Source organism: Pelobates fuscus, chromosome 3 (assembly GCF_036172605.1).
Source record: "Pelobates fuscus isolate aPelFus1 chromosome 3, aPelFus1.pri, whole genome shotgun sequence".
Taxonomy (NCBI): Eukaryota; Metazoa; Chordata; class Amphibia; order Anura; family Pelobatidae; genus Pelobates; species Pelobates fuscus.
The window spans coordinates 55,614,608-55,633,330 of NC_086319.1; the positions used below are offsets into that span (position 1 = coordinate 55,614,608).

At 43.0% G+C, this 18,723-nt stretch overlaps 1 protein-coding gene across 1 annotated transcript; it reads right to left on the reverse strand.

The window, feature by feature from the left end:
- Positions 1 to 1,351: 1,351 nt before the first annotated feature.
- LOC134602316 (methionine aminopeptidase 2-like) lies at positions 1,352 to 14,915 on the reverse strand. Its single transcript, XM_063447090.1, has 11 exons — positions 14,702 to 14,915; positions 6,817 to 6,921; positions 6,618 to 6,683; positions 6,265 to 6,367; positions 5,848 to 6,009; positions 5,124 to 5,305; positions 4,156 to 4,250; positions 2,939 to 3,035; positions 2,398 to 2,501; positions 2,101 to 2,216; positions 1,352 to 2,019 (listed from the first exon to the last, which is right to left on the reverse strand). Exons 1-11 carry the CDS (start codon positions 14,853 to 14,855, stop codon positions 1,767 to 1,769), a joined length of 1,437 nt encoding a protein of 478 aa, XP_063303160.1. The 5' UTR covers positions 14,856 to 14,915; the 3' UTR covers positions 1,352 to 1,766.
- Positions 14,916 to 18,723: the final 3,808 nt, after the last annotated feature.

An 18,723-nucleotide genomic window follows, 5' to 3' on the forward strand; every position in this document is an offset into this window, starting at 1 on the left:
GTGGCTCAAGAAGAAGTCACACCTTAAGGTCCAAGAGTGGCCTAGCCAGTCTCCAGACCTTAATACCATAGAAAATCTGTGGAGGGAGCTGAAGGTTCGAGTTGCCAAATGTCAGCCTCGAAACCCTAATGACTTGGAGAGGATCTGCAAAGAGGAGTGGGACAAATTGCCTCCTGAGATGTGTGCAAACCTGGTGACCAACTACAAGAAACATTTGACCTCTGTGATTGCCAACAAGGGTTTTACCACCAAGTACTAAGTCGAAGGGGGTCAAATACTTATTTCACTCATTGACATGCAAATCAATTTATAACTTTTGACATGCATATTTCTGGAATTTTTTGGGGGGGTTATTCTGTCTCTCACTGTTAAAATACATCTCCATTAAAATTATAGACTGATCCTTTCTCAGTGGAAAAACGTTCAAAATCAGCAGGGGATCAAATACTCCCCCTCCCCCCCCCCCTTAACTGTAGGTGGCCAGGGTCCTCTAGTGTTAATATGCTGTACTTTTTGCATTATTACATCTTTAAGACTCTCTTATCAAATGTATGAGCACAACTCAGCCAGACAGCACTTTGTGATCTGAACTACAAAACATATAGTAAGGAAAGGATATCACTACATGTCTCTCGTTGGTATGTCTGTAGCCAGGCTGTAAATTAAAAGCTGCTCACTCATTGCTGTTGGGGCGGAGACTGTGTTTATGCATTTGATAAGGAAGTCTTTTTGACATGAGTGGGTGTGGCTGATTTTTTTCTTGTTAAGAACATTAATAGTTATCACAATTTGTCTGTGTAAGTTTAACCTTACAATAACTGCTTGATAATAACTGCTTGATAATAACTGCTTGATAATAACTGCTTGATAATAACTGCTTGATAATAACTGCTTGATAATAACTGCTTGATAATAACTGCTTGATAATAACTGCTTGATAATAACTGCTTGATAATAACTGCTTGATAATAACTGCTTGATAATAACTGCTTGATAATAACTGCTTGATAATAACTGCTTGATAATAACTGCTTGATAATAACTGCTTGATAATAACTGCTTGATAATAACTGCTTGATCCAAGGATAAATCTGACTGCCATTCTGGGGTCAAGAAGGAATTTTTTTCCTAGCTTGTTGCAAAATTGGAAGTGCTTCAAACTGGGTTTTTTTTGCCTTCTTTTGGATCAACAGCAAAAAACATGTGAGGAAGGCTGAACTTGGTGGACGCAAGTCTCTTTTCAGCTATGTAACTATGTAACCTTTAACCTCATATTATGGTCTTTAATACAGAAACAAAATATGGGTTAAAAAAATAAGCACTTATTTGCACCAAGAATAAAAGTAAAATCTGACCTAAAAATGTAACTTTATTATAGATTTTTTTTTTTTTTTACAAAATGGTTATCAGGGAATTAAAATGCATTACGATTATCTGCACAAATAAAGTTTAAGAAACTTGCTGTAATAGGTGAATATAAATATTTCCAAAAGCTTCTTAAATTAAATTTGGATTTCATTACACTTTTCCCTGAACCAAAAGCAAATATGACACGTGGGCACATGAATTATCTGTCTTTTTAAAGGAGCACACGGTTAGTAAAGCTATGTCTCTGATCAGTCTTATGGTTTATTCCAATTTTCAAATCTGGAAAAAAAAATTCAAGTGTCCACTGATAAGAAAGCCACATACCAAATTACTTTTATGCCACATGCTTCTACAGAAGCAGTATTTAGAAACAGTGCTGTGTTTAGCATCAGTTAGCTTTAATAGTCATCTCCTCTGCTTACAACTTCCTTGCAAGTTGGGCGTAACAATATTGTGTGCTCAAACTGCGCTGTGTAGGAGCCTTTTATGTCGCACAGAGGAGGATACGGGTCCACGATCCCCAAATCACAAAGATTCTTAAGAGCCATTAGGTATTTACTCTCTCCAAGTCGGTCCAGCCATCTGCGGCAGAATGCAAGAGTGCTAAAGTTTTCATTGATGACATTTAACAAGTGTCTCGCTCGTGGAAGGCTAAAAAAAATAAACAAATGTTAACATTTTCAGGCAATTCTTTTCTCTATATTATTTTTGTATAAATGACATTTTTCTTACCGTATTGGCACATGCCCAACATCAAAATTTTTCATGTAATGAGAACACTCCATGTCATCGTGAACGATTCCTTTTCCTGTGCTACCAAAAGTTTCTATGGCGTACACCTCACCTTCCTGAAAATAAAATAATGCTTCTTAAACAGTGGTGACAACATATCGTGACTGAGATTACATCGCTGTATCAACTCATCAATATATATATATATATATAAAAAAGTAATCTCCTATAATACATTAAAGATGGCTACAAACGTGAAATACTCCTTATGTTTGCAGATCAGCACACAGTCTTTACCTCCATTCTGGTTGCTTCTCCTCCCTTTACAATCGGTACAGTTTTTCCTCCGTGTATTCTATATTGCCCAATGGAGTGGCCATTAAGGTTACGAATGGGTTTCACTGTTATACAGAAAAGAGCAAACTGTTTAATCTTCACAAAAAACACTATTCAGATATAATTAACCAAAGCCTCCACCAAACATATACACCAAGAGGAAAACATACCCACTTTATAGTCTACAAGGCCCAAACACAAAATTATTTGCTATTTTTTTTGAGAATTAATACAGTTAATAAAATCCCTTTTTTTTAAACTGATAAATTGCCCATGTATTCTTTACAATGACCGTGGACTTCAGGGTTAGTCATTAAGAAACTGTGCACCAAGTCCAGTGCATAGTTACAAAGAAAATCTGTATAAAGCAGGACTTCTACTCACGACTAGGGCTTTGTGCATTTGTTTTGCAGTTCTTAATCTTCAGGTTAAATCAAGCAATTACAATGTAGATAGTAAAATGCATATGAATTTCCAAAACATATGTAAGACTTCAACACACCTTGATATGTTTTGCCGTCCAGTTCCACTTCGTACGACTCCATTACTTCTTGGATTGCTTCTCCCACGTCACACAGGCGTACATCAATACCAGAACACTACCACAACAGAAGAAAAAGAGCTTTTGAGAAACCAATCCCATACCCTCAAAGCAAAGTATTTTTCTTATTTTTGTATAGAGTCACAGGGTTCTTAAGCAAAGAGAACTTCAACAAAAAACCATGAGAGATTACATCATGGGTCAAGCTTTCTTAAAGGGACACTAGTCACCTGAGCAACTTTAGCTTAATGAAGCAGTTTTGGTGTATAGAACATGCCCCTGCAGCCTCACTGCTCAATCCTCTGCCATTTAGGAGTTAAATCCCTTTGTTTATGAACCCTAGTCACACCTCCCTGCATGTGACTTGCACAGCCTTCCATAAACACTTCCTGTAAAGAGAGCCCTATTTAGGCTTTCTTTATTGCAAGTTCTGTTTAATTAAGATTTTCTTATCCCCTGCTATGTTAATAGCTTGCTAGACCCTGCAAGAGCCTCCTGTATGTGATTAAAGTTCAATTTAAAGATTGAGATACAATTATTTAAGGTAAATTACATCTGTTTGAAAGTGAAACCAGTTTTTTTTTCATGCAGGCTCTGTCAATCATAGCCAGGGCAGGGTGTGGCTAGGGCTGCATAAACAGAAACAAAGTGATTTAACTCCTAAATGACAGTGAAATTGCAGGGGAATGATCTATACACTAAAACTGCTTTATTTAGCTAAAGTAATTTAGGTGACTATAGTGTTCCTTTAAATTTTGATAACAGTTTTGCACATGCTGGTAATTCAACCATACCATTTTCTGTGATAATTTTCCAAAAATGGGATGATAAGAACTTGTTCTCTAAAGTTATAGAAAATTGAGGGGCAGGAATTCTTTACAAAGTGGAGAAGGGGGGTTTACTAACCACTTTTTACATGGCTCATGTCTACATTTAAATTCCTTAACTAATCTTGAAATTGGGCTTTACACTGCATCACTGTTAATGTGTCAACGTATCATTTATTTCTATTCCATATTCTCTACATTTACATGAAACACAGGAGTGTTTACACAGTTTATCTGGATAAGAGAATCTGTTCAGTGATTATACCTCTTAAGGTGTAGTCTTTATCGAAATGATTTCACACAATACGTCTTTTCCTCCATTTAAATGCAGCTTTTTAAAAAGAAACATACCCGGATTCCAGTATTTGTAGCATCTTTGACAGCTTCTAGCAACTTATCAAACTTTGGATTGAACGTCACTGTGAAAGCACAATCAATTATACGGCCTGTGGAAGAGAATGAGAATTACATTTTTGTAATGTGGAAAATGAACATATATAAAATAGTACGTAGCGCATGAGAGGTTTCCAGGAATATGGGACCAAATATGAATGTGTCTTTATTTTAATTCTGTCATCCTTGTTTTGCCGACTATCCCCATGATCGCTAAAACTGCCTCTTTACCCATCATTCAACAGGGTAGCTAAAATCGGGACACACAGAGATTAGAAATTCTATATATGGCTCAAAGAATCTCAAGCAATGTTCACGTGAAGTAATGCAGGCAAACATACATTCTGGCTGTCTTTGCACATATATTTCCCTGAACATTACAAACTCAAGGGTGCAGCCTATTAGTGATTAATTCTAGAACTAGTATTTTTTTTTTTTTTTTTTTTTTTTAAAGCACTATATTAAAATACACATTAGAGGTTATGTATATAGAGTATTTCCCTTGTACGGGTGGAGCAATTAGTAATAACTTTCCAGTTTCTATGGTGCCTACTCCACTTTTAGACTTTTAAATAACTCTATACACAGCCCCTGAAATCATCAATATATATTTCACTCAGTTTTTTTGAACATCTACAGGTTCTTTTTTTCAATGCAATTATGGACTTTTACATCATGCCTGGAATTCTTATTTCATTCAGGCAGGTTTCTAATTATGTATTACCCAGGGGTACTTCTAAATTCTGCTTAATGACAGCTAGCCAGGGTGTATCACACCCCAAAAATTGAGATTTGGGCTAGAGGATAATATAAAGGAACTATACTTGATCCACATATCTGTAACTGGCAACAGTAGAACCATCATTGTACTGCTAGGTGTTGCTGCACTAGTGAGAATATTTGCACGGACTGCATGCTAAACATACCATTGATATGGGTTCCAAAATCAATTTTGCACACATCGTCATATTGTAATACTGTGGTGTCCCCAGCGTTAGGAGTGTAATGAGCTGCACAGTTATTCAGGGAGCAGCCTGTAGGGAATGCAAGGCCGGCATACAGGCCATTCTCTTTAATCAGCTTACGAGAACAGTCTTCAAGCTTTTCACTGAAATAGAGAATTACAAAGATTGCATGTTTAAAACAACTTGCAGTTTGTGGAAAGTATATTATATATATCTATATCTATCTTAAGAACGAGTTGACTACAACAAAGAAAAAACATAATACTATTATAGCATATTTCAAGAAACACCAGCAAACTGGTTCTGCAGTTACATTAAGTTTTACATAAGACAGGGATTCTGCATATTTCTACACAAATGATGACAGGTTATAAACATGTATAGTAAATACTGTGTTGAGATTGTTTAACAGTTGGTTTTTTTTAAACTTTCATTTCTTGTAACTTATCTATTGACCATTGCACATTTGTCCTACTCCTGAATTTTACATAATCTTTTTCAATTTTTGTAAAATCTCTGTTAAGTGGTGTGGAACTCAAAGTCAAAGGTCAAACGTCAAAACGTCAAAGAGTGATTTAGATGAGTTTGGCACAAATGCTGAAGACAATCTGTGTGAAATGCAGTGGACAACTCTGTCTCACATGTAAACATCATAAAAGACTCAGAGCACACATAAAATAATTACCAGATTTCGATCATAGTCATGCCCGGTTTGATAAAGCCCATGACATATTTCCGAACTTGTCTGTGAGCCTCGGCAGCTTGTCTAAAATCAGTCCAGATTTCCTCACTAGCTTGATCCAAAGCTTTCTTTTCATCATTAGTTGCCCTCCAAGCAGCAGTACGTCTAAAGAAAGGAAAAAAACAAAAACACTTTGCATTTAAATAAGGGTTAAACAGTGGAATGTAAAATGTATCTAAACAGTGCCTCTATAGCACTGAACTTGTAAACCTGATCCTATTCTCTACAAACATGCATTTTGCATTTCAATTTGTTAATCTACAGAGATACAGATAAAGGGCCAGAGGCTTAGAAAACCGTGGGAATCTCTTTCCTATACAACGGTCTATTGTACTGAAATTAATTTCACAAGATACCTACCCATCTTGTGCTGTTGGGTACTCGCACTCCTGTCCTTTTGGGTATACACCACCTGTGTACAGATCGCAAATCGGGATTGAGGGTGGATCTGTCTGGCCCTTGGCTGTAGGAAAAAGGACACGTCAAGAATAAAACAAGAACAAATATAAAGACATCAGTTAACCTAGGAATTTACAGGCTGCTTCAGTGGCAGAGGGCAACAAAGAATTCCTGCATGCATATTATATAACAGTCACTAAAACCTGAGAGTACACCAAACAATATTCAAATTCTACTGACAACTTGAGCAAAAATTCTCACGTAGGTGTGAAACCTGCTTTAATCAGTAAGCAATCGAAGTGATATGCACTTACAGCCCTTTTTCTTCTTCTTCTTTTTCTTCTTTTTCCCGTTTGCTCCGTCAACATCACCCTCACCATCTTAAAAAAGAAAAAATTCAAACGTTAAGGAAAGAACGGTCTACCTTAAGTATTGAACCGAGAGGAGATTAAACTACACTGGTCAGACTAAGTCCGGCAGCATTTTGTATCCATAATGGCAGTGAGTGCATACCTTCTTCCTCGTCATCCTTGTTTTCTAGGGTTTGCTTCTCCAACTGTTTTGTTGCCTCATCAACAGCTGTGGTAGCAGCTCCCGTGTCTTTCTCAGTATCTGGTCCTGAAATGCAGTAAATCCAATGTGTGAGAAAAGACAAGCTCACGATAATATTAATTTCTCTAACAATTAAGTTTTGTCCTTAATGCATACTGCCATCAACTAGGCAGTAATTAATGAAAGTGCAACGGAATCTGCTTTTGCAGTTTAATGTGTGTGCCTGTATATACATATGAAAATATCCAGTTTTAAAGGGACATTATAGTCACTAGAATAACTACAGCTTTATGTAATAGTTCTGGTGTCTACCTGTCCCTGCAGGATCAGCAATGAAAACACTGTTTTCAAAGAAAAGGCAGTGTTTACATTGCTGCCTAGTAACATATCTAGGTGCAGTCACTCAGACTGTGTCCAGCATCAGTTAGGCGACCAAAACTCAAAGCCATAAGGATGTGGTGTTATGGCGCCAGAATGTCTCTAGCGCTTCCTAATCTTCTGCATTCCTGGCTGTCCTCAACGACATCTGTAGTCCCAAATTCGGATAGAGGAAGCAGAGACCTCCGTCTGGCAGTGGAGCTTAGAGCATCACCTGACTCCTATAAGCATTTCAATGGCTCCCCTGCCCGGCGGCAGTTCCTGCTTCCTATACCTGTATTTGAAACACCAGATGTAACTGGGAACGGTTTAAACCCTCAAGGTAAGGAAGCACACAGGAGGTTATTTTGTCCAAACTGGTCCCTTAAAGGGATCATCTAGTGCCAGGAAAACAAACCCATTTTCCTGGCACTATAAGGTTAATAGCCCCCCCCCCCCCTCCCGCTGGGCTGAAGGGGTTAAAACCCCTTCAGCCACTTACCTTAATCCAGCGCCGGTGACCTCTCGTCCCGCTCCCGAGTGGAGCCGAAAGCGTATGCGCGTCCAGAAGTGCGTTCGCATTCAAACCCGCCTCTAGGAAAGCATTACTCAATGCTTTCCTATGGGGATTTTATTTGACGCTGGACTCCGCACTGAAATGACCATGGACGTCCCCACGATTTTCTCACTGAAAGTCGCGGAAGTGGCCGTCAGGGAGACAGCCACTAGAGGCTGGATTAACCCTGCAATGTAAACATAGTTTCTCTGAAACTGCTATGTTTACAGCTGCAGGGTTAAAATTAGGAGGACCTGGCACACAGACCACTTCATTGAGCTGAAGTGGTCTGGGTGCCTATAGTGGTCCTCTAATGTTTAATTTGTTTGTCAATAACTGAAGTAGAGCATGACCCCAACAATCTGATTCTGCTTTTTCTTTTTATATATATCAACTCTAAATAGCAACAGCAGAGGAGAATAACAAGGGGAACTGCATTACTGGAGGCATCAGCACAAACCAAGAAGGTTAAATTTCTCCAGAACCCAATTGTTGCATTATTTCTTCTGAATATATGCTTGAGAATTAGGCATTGTAGTACAGCACATTTATAATTATGATTTTGCCTAGGACTAAGTACTGGGATACAAATGTACTCCCAAGAGGCAGCAGCTATTTGCAGCTGCCACCATTAATTCAGTCCCTCTCCCAATAAGTGATGTGCCAGCAGAAAAGCTGCGGAGACAGAACGGAGCTGTTTTGGTCTCCGAAGCACCTCTTCTGCGATATCATTATCAGGAGGGGGCAAAGTTAAGGGTGGCAGCTGCAGCATGGTCGTGTAACTCCAGCTAATCTTGGGCAAATCAACCCTGAGATTAGGGACCTCACATGATGTTAATGTAACTACTGTTCATTATGGAGAATGAGGACATCACCCACTGTGCAGTACGATATTTGAGAATAGGATCTACCCATGGAAATATAAAAAAGAATGCAGTAAAATGTAAACATCATAGGGGGATGAGAAATTACAGCCAGTAGCCAAGAGGTCCTATTACACCAACATCACTACATTTATGCTGAGGAATGTTTTATTTATAGTCAGTAACTTATCGACTGCCAAAAAGGACAATACAAGTCTTATAAACGTGTAAAAGAACACTGCGTAGATTACTTTCTATTGAATTGATAGAAAACTACAAAAAAAATAAAAAAGTATAATATATATATATTCTCCTATATATCTTGCAGATAACAGACAACCAGCTAGGAAATATCTGGCAAAGTAGCCAGTGTGACTTTTCAGAGAATTAGAGAACTATTCCAAAACAGCACTTTTTCCCTTCATTTTTAAATTTGCTTTTTAGATAAAAAAAAAAATAAAAAAATAGAAAAGGTTGTCAAGGCGAATGTGTCACCTTTCAATATTTCGTAAAAATATTCTTTATGAAATACTGATCCAAAGTGCATTGGAATTTCACTAATATCAAAATATATAGTATAAGAAAGTAGGGATTACTTTGTTTTATGGACAAGCCTGAGGCAGACAATTTCACTTAAAGGACCACTATAGGAACCCAGACCACTTCAGCTCAATGAAGTGGTCTGGGTGCCAGATCCATCTAGGGTTAACCCTGCAGCTGTAAACATAGCAGTTTCAGAGAAACTGCTATGTTTACAATAGGGTTAATCCAGCCCCTAGTGGCTGCCTCATTGACAGCTGCTAGATGCGCTTCTCACTGTGATTTTCAGTGAGAAGACGCCAGCGTCCATAATAAAGCATTGAGTAATGCTCTCCTATGGACTGACTGAACGTGCGCGTGGCTCTTGCCGCGCATGCGCATTCAGCGGATGATGTCAGAAGAGGGAGGAGAGTCCCCAGCACCGAGGGAGCCCGGCGCTGGAGAAAGGTAAGCCTTTAACCTCTTCTTCCCCCTAGAGCCCGGCGGGAAGGGGGCCATGAGGGTGGGGGGGGACCTATTAACACTATAGTGCCAGGAAAACGACTTTGTTTTCCTGGCACTATAGTGGTCCTTTAAATTCCAATACTCGCAATAATATAGCTGTGTACTTATTAAAATAAATGGGCTAAATGATACCCACTAGAACAGAGAATAAGGGAAATATCAGTAAAGGGATTATCCACTATAATGGAGAAGAATGTTTAAAGGAAGACAGTAGCGTTAAAAACATGTCGCGCAAGAGTTTTACAAAAACTAGTTCACATCAGCGTTCACCGCTCCCCCAAGCAATACTATTAAAAAAAATATATATATTTAATTTTTTTTTTTTTTAAATAAAAGGTATTAGTTATCTTTATTTCCAGGCATGCTGCTCTCACTGGAGCAGCTACTCCTTCTCGGTCTGAGATCATCAGAATTGATGAACCAGGGCCTAGTGCTCACCTGAAGCAAACAATGCACTTATATGGGGAGAGTTCAGCTTCTCCATACAGAGAGCTTATACAGGACCACAATCTTTGTAGAACATAATTGAAAGGGTATTTTCCCAGTATTTTAATCTATGAATTCACAAAAAGTTCCACATCCACGAAAAAAGAGTGACATAAATATGTTAAACAAGAGCAACACCTTTATAACATCAAAAGCGAACACGCACACAGACTATAGTAAAACCTGACTAGACAAAGATCTTAAATTCATATACTTTAAAGGGACACCTACCCCATTTCTTTTGATTACTACAAAGAAGTTCCTGTATGTTACAAATTGAAAGACAAAATGAAAATTTACACTAGGCACCGAAGGATTAAAAATGTGAACAAATGCAAAAAAAATAAAAAAATATTAAAAATAAAAATTTTGCACGATTACTCCATAAATGTATTTAAACTCTTCCAGAGAGACATTTCATATGAATAGATGTAGGGCAGCTGGTCACGCAATGAGCAAAATATTGCAACCATCACTATTGCTTCTACATACAACACTTTAATTGAAAACAACTGAAAGACCAGAAAAACATGCAAGGAACTTAAAGGACCACTATAGTGCCAGGAAAACAAACACTCTTTTTCCTGGCACTATAGTGCCCTAAGGGTGCCCCCACCCTCAGGGTCCCCATGCTCCCACGGTGGTGGAGACTCTCCTCCTCCTTTCCCATCATCGGCTGAATTCGAATGTGCGGCAAGAGCCGCGCGCATTCAGTCAGTCCATAGGAAAGCATTCTCAATGCTTTCCTATAGACGCTGGCTTCTTCTCACTGTGAAAATCTCAGTGAGAAGCGCAGAAGCGCCTCTAGCGGCAGTCAATGAGACAGCCACTAGAGGCTGGATTAACCTTAAAGTAAACATAGCAGTTTCAGTTTACTGCAGAAAGGGTTAATCCTAGGTGGACCTGGCACCCAGACCACTTCATTAACCTGAAGTGGTCTGGGTGCCTATAGTGGTCCTTTAACAGAAATGTTCTGTTTTTAGTTTGTATCTGAAGCACAAACAAAATAAATGGCCTAGTATTGATCCTTTTGAAAGCATAAATTTACACTAAACAGGAAAACCTGTTTGGAGAGCTTTAGCTAATTACTGTTTCTTTTTTTCCCTCAAGCTTGCACCCTTTTCCAGGAGTGTCTATCCCCCTTGGGTGTTGCCATTGACACGGTCTGTTTCACTAGCACACCCCCTCTAATAAGGTCGCATTCCCCTGTCCTGGAATCATACCCCCCAGTGTTGGGAGATATGTCTCACAAAGTACCTTTACTGGTATTGTTTTGCATATTTTTAAAGCATTATACAAAAACACATAAATAAAGATGCAATCCAGTCTGGAATGCTGGTTTAAATATCTCAGGACATGTTTATGTCATTCTAACCATGCGTTAAACACAATAATACTTAGATAAAACTCTTATTAATTTGCACTAGTATTCACATGACCTATGGTAGTCTCCATGTAACTGCAGAACTTTTTATTGTTTTTCATGCTTACATCTCGACAGGTCATTAAAATCAACTTACATGTATGTGACATACATGCTTTTCTGCTTATTTTACTTTGGCTTGTGTTCAAGTAATAATAACCAATGGCATCCATAGTAATTTAGCCATGTATAATGGTATCAAAGTCAAATGTCAACGCAGGAGCTATATTTAAAGTTTTATAAGTCAAATCCCAAGCTCCCCAATTCAGGAATACGACAGGTGAAATTGTGCTTTTCTATATCCATTCATTTCTGATCGTTTCCAATGATAAAGCTTATGTTTATTTGTAGGCTGTCAGCAGCATTATTCACAAACAAAATGAAAACTGGAGGAAGAAATGATATATAAATGTCCATAACAAGCAAGCACCCCAAGGTAAATTGATAAAGAATCTTTCCTTTATTGGTACTGCAAAAAAATTACATTAAAGAAGTCAAAAAGGATGACATATTTGGAGAGAACAAGAGTTTGTTTTAGGAGCAAAAGTAATTAACAGAAGGCTGTAACACAGGTTCCTAGGGTAATGGATGTATTAATAAATGTGAATAATCTACTCAGTTACTGAAATAATTTATTAGCAAATCGCCTGGGACTTGATAGAATGCCATCTAATGTACCTACGTTGATTTAAACACTTTAAAATATATGGATTGCTACCTAACAGTAGGACAAGCCAGTAGAAAGCTACAAGCACTCTAATAATAGAGTGTGTACCATGAAAGGGTTTATTTTACAGGGTTAGACCACAGTTCCATGTAGGGGCCCCACGCTAGAAGAGCCCGTCCTCAGGGGCCCCCCTATGCAAGGAGCCCGTCCTCAGGGGCCCCCCTATGCAAGGAGCCCGTCCTCAGGGGCCCCCCTATGCAAGGAGCCCGTCCTCAGGGGCCCCCCTATGCAAGGAGCCCGTCCTCAGGGGCCCCCCTATGCAAGGAGCCCGTCCTCAGGGGCCCCCCTATGCAAGGAGCCCGTCCTCAGGGGCCCCCCTATGCAAGGAGCCCGTCCTCAGGGGCCCCCCTATGCAAGGAGCCCGTCCTCAGGGGCCCCCCTATGCAAGGAGCCCGTCCTCAGGGGCCCCCCTATGCAAGGAGCCCGTCCTCAGGGGCCCCCCTATGCAAGGAGCCCGTCCTCAGGGGCCCCCCTATGCAAGGAGCCCGTCCTCAGGGGCCCCCCTATGCAAGGAGCCCGTCCTCAGGGGCCCCCCTATGCAAGGAGCCCGTCCTCAGGGGCCCCCCTATGCAAGGAGCCCGTCCTCAGGGGCCCCCCTATGCAAGGAGCCCGTCCTCAGGGGCCCCCCTATGCAAGGAGCCCGTCCTCAGGGGCCCCCCTATGCAAGGAGCCCGTCCTCAGGGGCCCCCCTATGCAAGGAGCCCGTCCTCAGGGGCCCCCCTATGCAAGGAGCCCGTCCTCAGGGGCCCCCCTATGCAAGGAGCCCGTCCTCAGGGGCCCCCCTATGCAAGGAGCCCGTCCTCAGGGGCCCCCCTATGCAAGGAGCCCGTCCTCAGGGGCCCCCCTATGCAAGGAGCCCGTCCTCAGGGGCCCCCCTATGCAAGGAGCCCGTCCTCAGGGGCCCCCCTATGCAAGGAGCCCGTCCTCAGGGGCCCCCCTATGCAAGGAGCCCGTCCTCAGGGGCCCCCCTATGCAAGGAGCCCGTCCTCAGGGGCCCCCCTATGCAAGGAGCCCGTCCTCAGGGGCCCCCCTATGCAAGGAGCCCGTCCTCAGGGGCCCCCCTATGCAAGGAGCCCGTCCTCAGGGGCCCCCCTATGCAAGGAGCCCGTCCTCAGGGGCCCCCCTATGCAAGGAGCCCGTCCTCAGGGGCCCCCCTATGCAAGGAGCCCGTCCTCAGGGGCCCCCCTATGCAAGGAGCCCGTCCTCAGGGGCCCCCCTATGCAAGGAGCCCGTCCTCAGGGGCCCCCCTATGCAAGGAGCCCGTCCTCAGGGGCCCCCCTATGCAAGGAGCCCGTCCTCAGGGGCCCCCCTATGCAAGGAGCCCGTCCTCAGGGGCCCCCCTATGCAAGGAGCCCGTCCTCAGGGGCCCCCCTATGCAAGGAGCCCGTCCTCAGGGGCCCCCCTATGCAAGGAGCCCGTCCTCAGGGGCCCCCCTATGCAAGGAGCCCGTCCTCAGGGGCCCCCCTATGCAAGGAGCCCGTCCTCAGGGGCCCCCCTATGCAAGGAGCCCGTCCTCAGGGGCCCCCCTATGCAAGGAGCCCGTCCTCAGGGGCCCCCCTATGCAAGGAGCCCGTCCTCAGGGGCCCCCCTATGCAAGGAGCCCGTCCTCAGGGGCCCCCCTATGCAAGGAGCCCGTCCTCAGGGGCCCCCCTATGCAAGGAGCCCGTCCTCAGGGGCCCCCCTATGCAAGGAGCCCGTCCTCAGGGGTCCCCCTATGCAAGGAGCCCGTCCTCAGGGGTCCCCCTATGCAAGGAGCCCGTCCTCAGGGGTCCCCCTATGCAAGGAGCCCGTCCTCAGGGGTCCCCCTATGCAAGGAGCCCGTCCTCAGGGGTCCCCCTATGCAAGGAGCCCGTCCTCAGGGGTCCCCCTATGCAAGGAGCCCGTCCTCAGGGGTCCCCCTATGCAAGGAGCCCGTCCTCAGGGGTCCCCCTATGCAAGGAGCCCGTCCTCAGGGGCCCCACGCTAGAGGAAAGTCACCAGGGGCCCCACGCTAGAGGAAAGTCACCAGGGGCCCCAAGCTAGAGGAAAGTCACCAGGGGCCCCAAGCTAGAGGAAAGTCACCAGGGGCCCCAAGCTAGAGGAAAGTCACCAGGGGCCCCAAGCTACAGGAAAGTCACCAGGGGCCCCAAGCTACAGGAAAGTCACCAGGGGCCCCAAGCTAGGGGAAAGTCACCAGGGGCCCCAAGCTAGGGGAAAGTCACCAGGGGCCCCAAGCTAGGGGAAAGTCACCAGGGGCCCCAAGCTAGGGGAAAGTCACCAGGGGCCCCAAGCTAGAGGAAAGTCACCAGGGGCCCCGTGCAAGGAGCCCGTCCTCAGGGCCCCCCCGCTAGGGCCCAGACCCATGTCCCCCCTCCCCCTCCATGCGCTCTTGGTCGGACTCCTGGCCTCACCTGGTTTACTCTTTTTCTTCTTCTTCCTCTTTTTCTTGCTGGCGCTAACCTCCCCGTTAGCCGTGACCTCTTCCTCCTCCTCCACCTCTCCGTTCATGTGTTTCTCGTCTTCCTCCGGGCCATGGGGCTCCCGCGGCACTTCCACACCCGCCATCTCACCACAGAGAGGAAGAGACGCAGCCCTGGCTGGCACTACACGGAAAGAACTCTATGGTGCGCCGAAATGCATGATGGGATGCAGTGGGAGGATCCCAGAGTTCTGGGATAGTTATCTGAGTTACAAGGGGACATGCCCTGCCATGGCAGTGGGGCTTTGTTTGTTTAATTGAGTGTTTAATGTAGACCTGGTCATTATAAAACTCAATAAAAAATATAATTTAAAAATAAAAAAAATGGACTGAAACTGCCCCCATAGTACTTTGGAACATTATTATAAATCTCCAGCACAGTGCACAATTCCTAACACTGAAACTTACCAACAGTATTATAGTAATTCCCTAAAGAAATGAGAGCTGATACTGCAAACACACGGAGATTCTATTTCCACGATAAATTGTAGCAAATTAAAATATGGATTTTAGCAAATTGTAATCCAAATGACCTTGAAAGCTTGTCTATTACTTTTGATTTACATTTGATACAGAGTTTAGCGAATAATTGCAGTTTGAAAAGCTCTCATAGTCCTTTGCATTAGAGAAGAATGAAAATAAATATAGTTACTGACAATTTTACAACTTTGTTACACGGTGATATGTCATATATAAAATGGTTTCAATATAAAGGAATAAAGATTGTTGTTTCCCTGACCCAAAATAAAAAAACGTAAAACCAAGACACTCCAGAAAGAAGACCACTAATAAAAATAACCAAACCTTAGAATCAGGTAATATTAAAGATATTAAGATATTAAGTGAAATTAAGATATCACTTCAAATGTATTTTTAATTTGACAATCTAACTTCATCAAGTATTGAAACAATTAAATAATAATAATAATAATAATAATAATATATATATGTTTTTTATGAAGTATATGTAAAAAAAAATTAAGGTAAACACATACCTACCGTTAGTACATGACAGGATCTTTCAGCCATATAAACGCTGACAGGGTTTGAGAGCTGACAGTGTTTGAGAGCTGACAGCGTTTGAGAGCAGACAGTGTTTGAGAGCAGACAGCGTTTGAGAGCTGACAGCGTTTGAGAGCAGACAGTGTTTGAGAGCAGACAGTGTTTGAGAGGTGACAGCGTTTGAGAGCAGACAGCGTTTGAGAGCTGACAGCGTTTGAGAGCAGACAGCGTTTGAGAGCAGACAGTGTTTGAGAGGTGACAGCGTTTGAGAGCAGACAGCGTTTGAGAGCAGACAGCGTTTGAGAGCAGACAGTGTTTGAGAGGTGACAGCGTTTGAAAGCTGACAGCGTTTGAGAGCAGACAGTGTTTGAGAGGTGACAGTGTTTGAGAGCTGACAGCGTTTGAGAGGTGACAGTGTTTGAGAGCAGACAGTGTTTGAGAGCTGACAGTGTTTGAGAGCTGACAGTGTTTGAGAGCAGACAGTGTTTGAAGGCTGACAGTGTTTGAGAGCTGACAGTGTTTGAGAGCAGACAGTGTTTGAAAGCTGACAGTGTTTGAGAGCAGACAGTGTTTGAGAGCAGACCGTGTTTGACAGCTGACAGTGTTCTCTGTGTCTGTGCAAGGAGTGAACCAGGTAAGATAGAGAATAACTGTCAGTTTTTAAAGACTATCCAACCCAAGGTGTGTGTATATGGCCGAAGGATCCTGTCATATACTAAAGGTTATAGGCTATAGGTTGTTTTGTTTTTACATTTACTTAATTTAAAACAATTTGTATTCCCTTTTTAAAACTTGATGAAATGATTATTATACGACAAATAGTTCTGAGGTGACAGTTTTCCTTTAATCTAGAGATGACAGCAGGTGACCAGCCGTATTTGTTTGCATTGAAATGTAACTTTGTAAGAAGGATGTTGAATCCCGCATCCCCCATCGCATGATGTCTAGCTACCTGTTGCTGTGAATGCCAGTTGTATAATACTACACTCTCAGTCACATCATAGTTAGTGCCAGTGACCAGGTGCTATAATGTTGGATAACACTGCAGCATCTTTTACATAATGGCCAGTGACCTAGTGCTGTAGCAGTCGGATAATATTACAGATTGTGTGAGGTACGGTCCTTTGGATTGGGAAAGGCTGGGATAAGAAGCAGGTACTGCGATATGGGAATTAGTATAGGGCAGGGGTAGTCAGTCTTTGGCACCCCAAATGTCTTGGACTACATCTCTCATAATGCTCTTACAGCCACAACATATGGGGTGCCAAAGTTTCCTATTCCTGGTGCAGGGGATAATTAATACTTTGCTGTAGGTAGGGGAGGGTATGAGCAGTGGCAGAACTACCGCGGTCTTAGAGGTCGCAGCTGTGACTGGGCCTGTCACTCCAGGGGCCCCGGCAGCCCTGAGACCCCTGCAAGCTGCAACCGTGGTGCCCACTGGCATTGTAATGCTGCCCAGGCCGCGCAGAGCAACCGCCAGGGCCGCAATGAAGAGCCCCAAGAGCATAGGCCACCCGATGGCAATTTCCCCATTGATGACGTCAGAGTGCCCGCTGGGAGGAAGCCGTCACTTCCTCCAAGCATACACAGAGCCGCGCGGGAGGAGAACGCAGGGAAAGGAGATGAGGGTGTCAGAGTGGGAGCGTGTGTGTGTTTGTGTGTGTGTGTGAATGTCTGTATCTGTATATCTGTTTGTCTTCATGTGTGTGTGTGCGTGTGTCTGTATGCGTATCTCTTTGTCTGTATGTATATCTCTTTGTCTGTGTATCAGTTTGTCTGCATGTGAGTCTGTATGTGTATCTGTTTGTCTGTATGAGTATCTGTATGTCTGTGTGTCAGTGTGTGCCCCTATGTATCTGTATGTGTGTCACTGTTTATATCTGTATGCGTGTCATTCTGTGTATCTGAATGTTTGTCATGAAGTGTGCCTGTGTATCTGTCTATATGTGTGTTCTGTGTCAGTATGTGTATCTGGTTGTATCTGTATCTGATTGTCTGTATGTATATCTGTGTCTGTATGTGTGTCAGTGTGTGCCCCTATGTATCTGTATGTGTGTCACTGGTTATATCAGTATGTGTATCATTGTGTGTATCTGAATGTTTATCATTGAGTGTGTCTGTGTATCTGCATGCGTGTCTATATGTGTGTCTGTGTATCTGTATGTGTATCTGTATGTCTGTATGTGTCTTTGTCTGCATGTGTGTCAGTGTGTGCCTCTATGTAACTGTATGTGTGTCACTGTTTGTATTTGTATGCGTGTCATTCTATGTATGTGTATCTGCATTTGTCTATATGTGTATATCTCTGTATGTGTGTCTGTGTATCAGCATTTGTGTGTCAGTGTGTGTCTGTGTATCTGTATGTGTGACAGTGTTTTTATCTGTAGAAGTGTAATTCTGTGTATCTGAATGTGTGTCATTCCGTGTGTCTGTGTATTAGCATGTGTGTCCATGTATGTATCTGTATGTGTTATATTATACAAATGGAGGGGCGGGGGGGCCCAGGGCAATTTTCGCACCGGGGCCCTAGTTATGCCTCTGGGTATGAGACTGCAAATCAAATGCCTGAGATTGGGTAATGAGTGTGGAAAGCTGGCGGTGGGTGCTAGGGTGTCAGATTGTTAAAGTTTGTGGTCAGATAGGGAAGAAGGAGAGCTCCTTTATGGGAGGATTGGGGGGCACATGAGCAATGGCTTTCCCATGGCTCCAATAACACTAAAGAGGGTTGGGGTGTGTATTTGTGTGTGTCACTAGGCTGGTCCATCACCTGCACCTTTGTTTAATTCTTAGCCTTGGCCTGGAGCACATACATGTGTCTAAGTTATAATGGAATCATGGTAAAACCCTTTGACGGACTCATCCGGTCCCTACGATACGGTGCGTAGGACTCCAGACCAATCCCTTCCCAAATGGACTAAAATCACTTCATTCACCCCTCCACCGTCTACCCTT

What these genes read in the sequence shown, in the direction of transcription:
- LOC134602316 (XM_063447090.1), bottom strand. Translation starts at nt 14,855, where the DNA reads ATGGCGGGTGTGGAAGTGCCGCGGGAGCCCCATGGCCCGGAGGAAGAC. An exon ending in CTACAAATACTGGAATCCGG is followed by an intron (nt 3,036 to 4,155) that starts GTATGTTTCTTT and finishes CTGTTGTGGTAG; the next exon opens with TGTTCTGGTATTGATGTACG. An exon ending in GAGAAGCAACCAGAATGGAG is followed by an intron (nt 2,217 to 2,397) that starts GTAAAGACTGTG and finishes TTTTATTTTCAG; the next exon opens with GAAGGTGAGGTGTACGCCAT.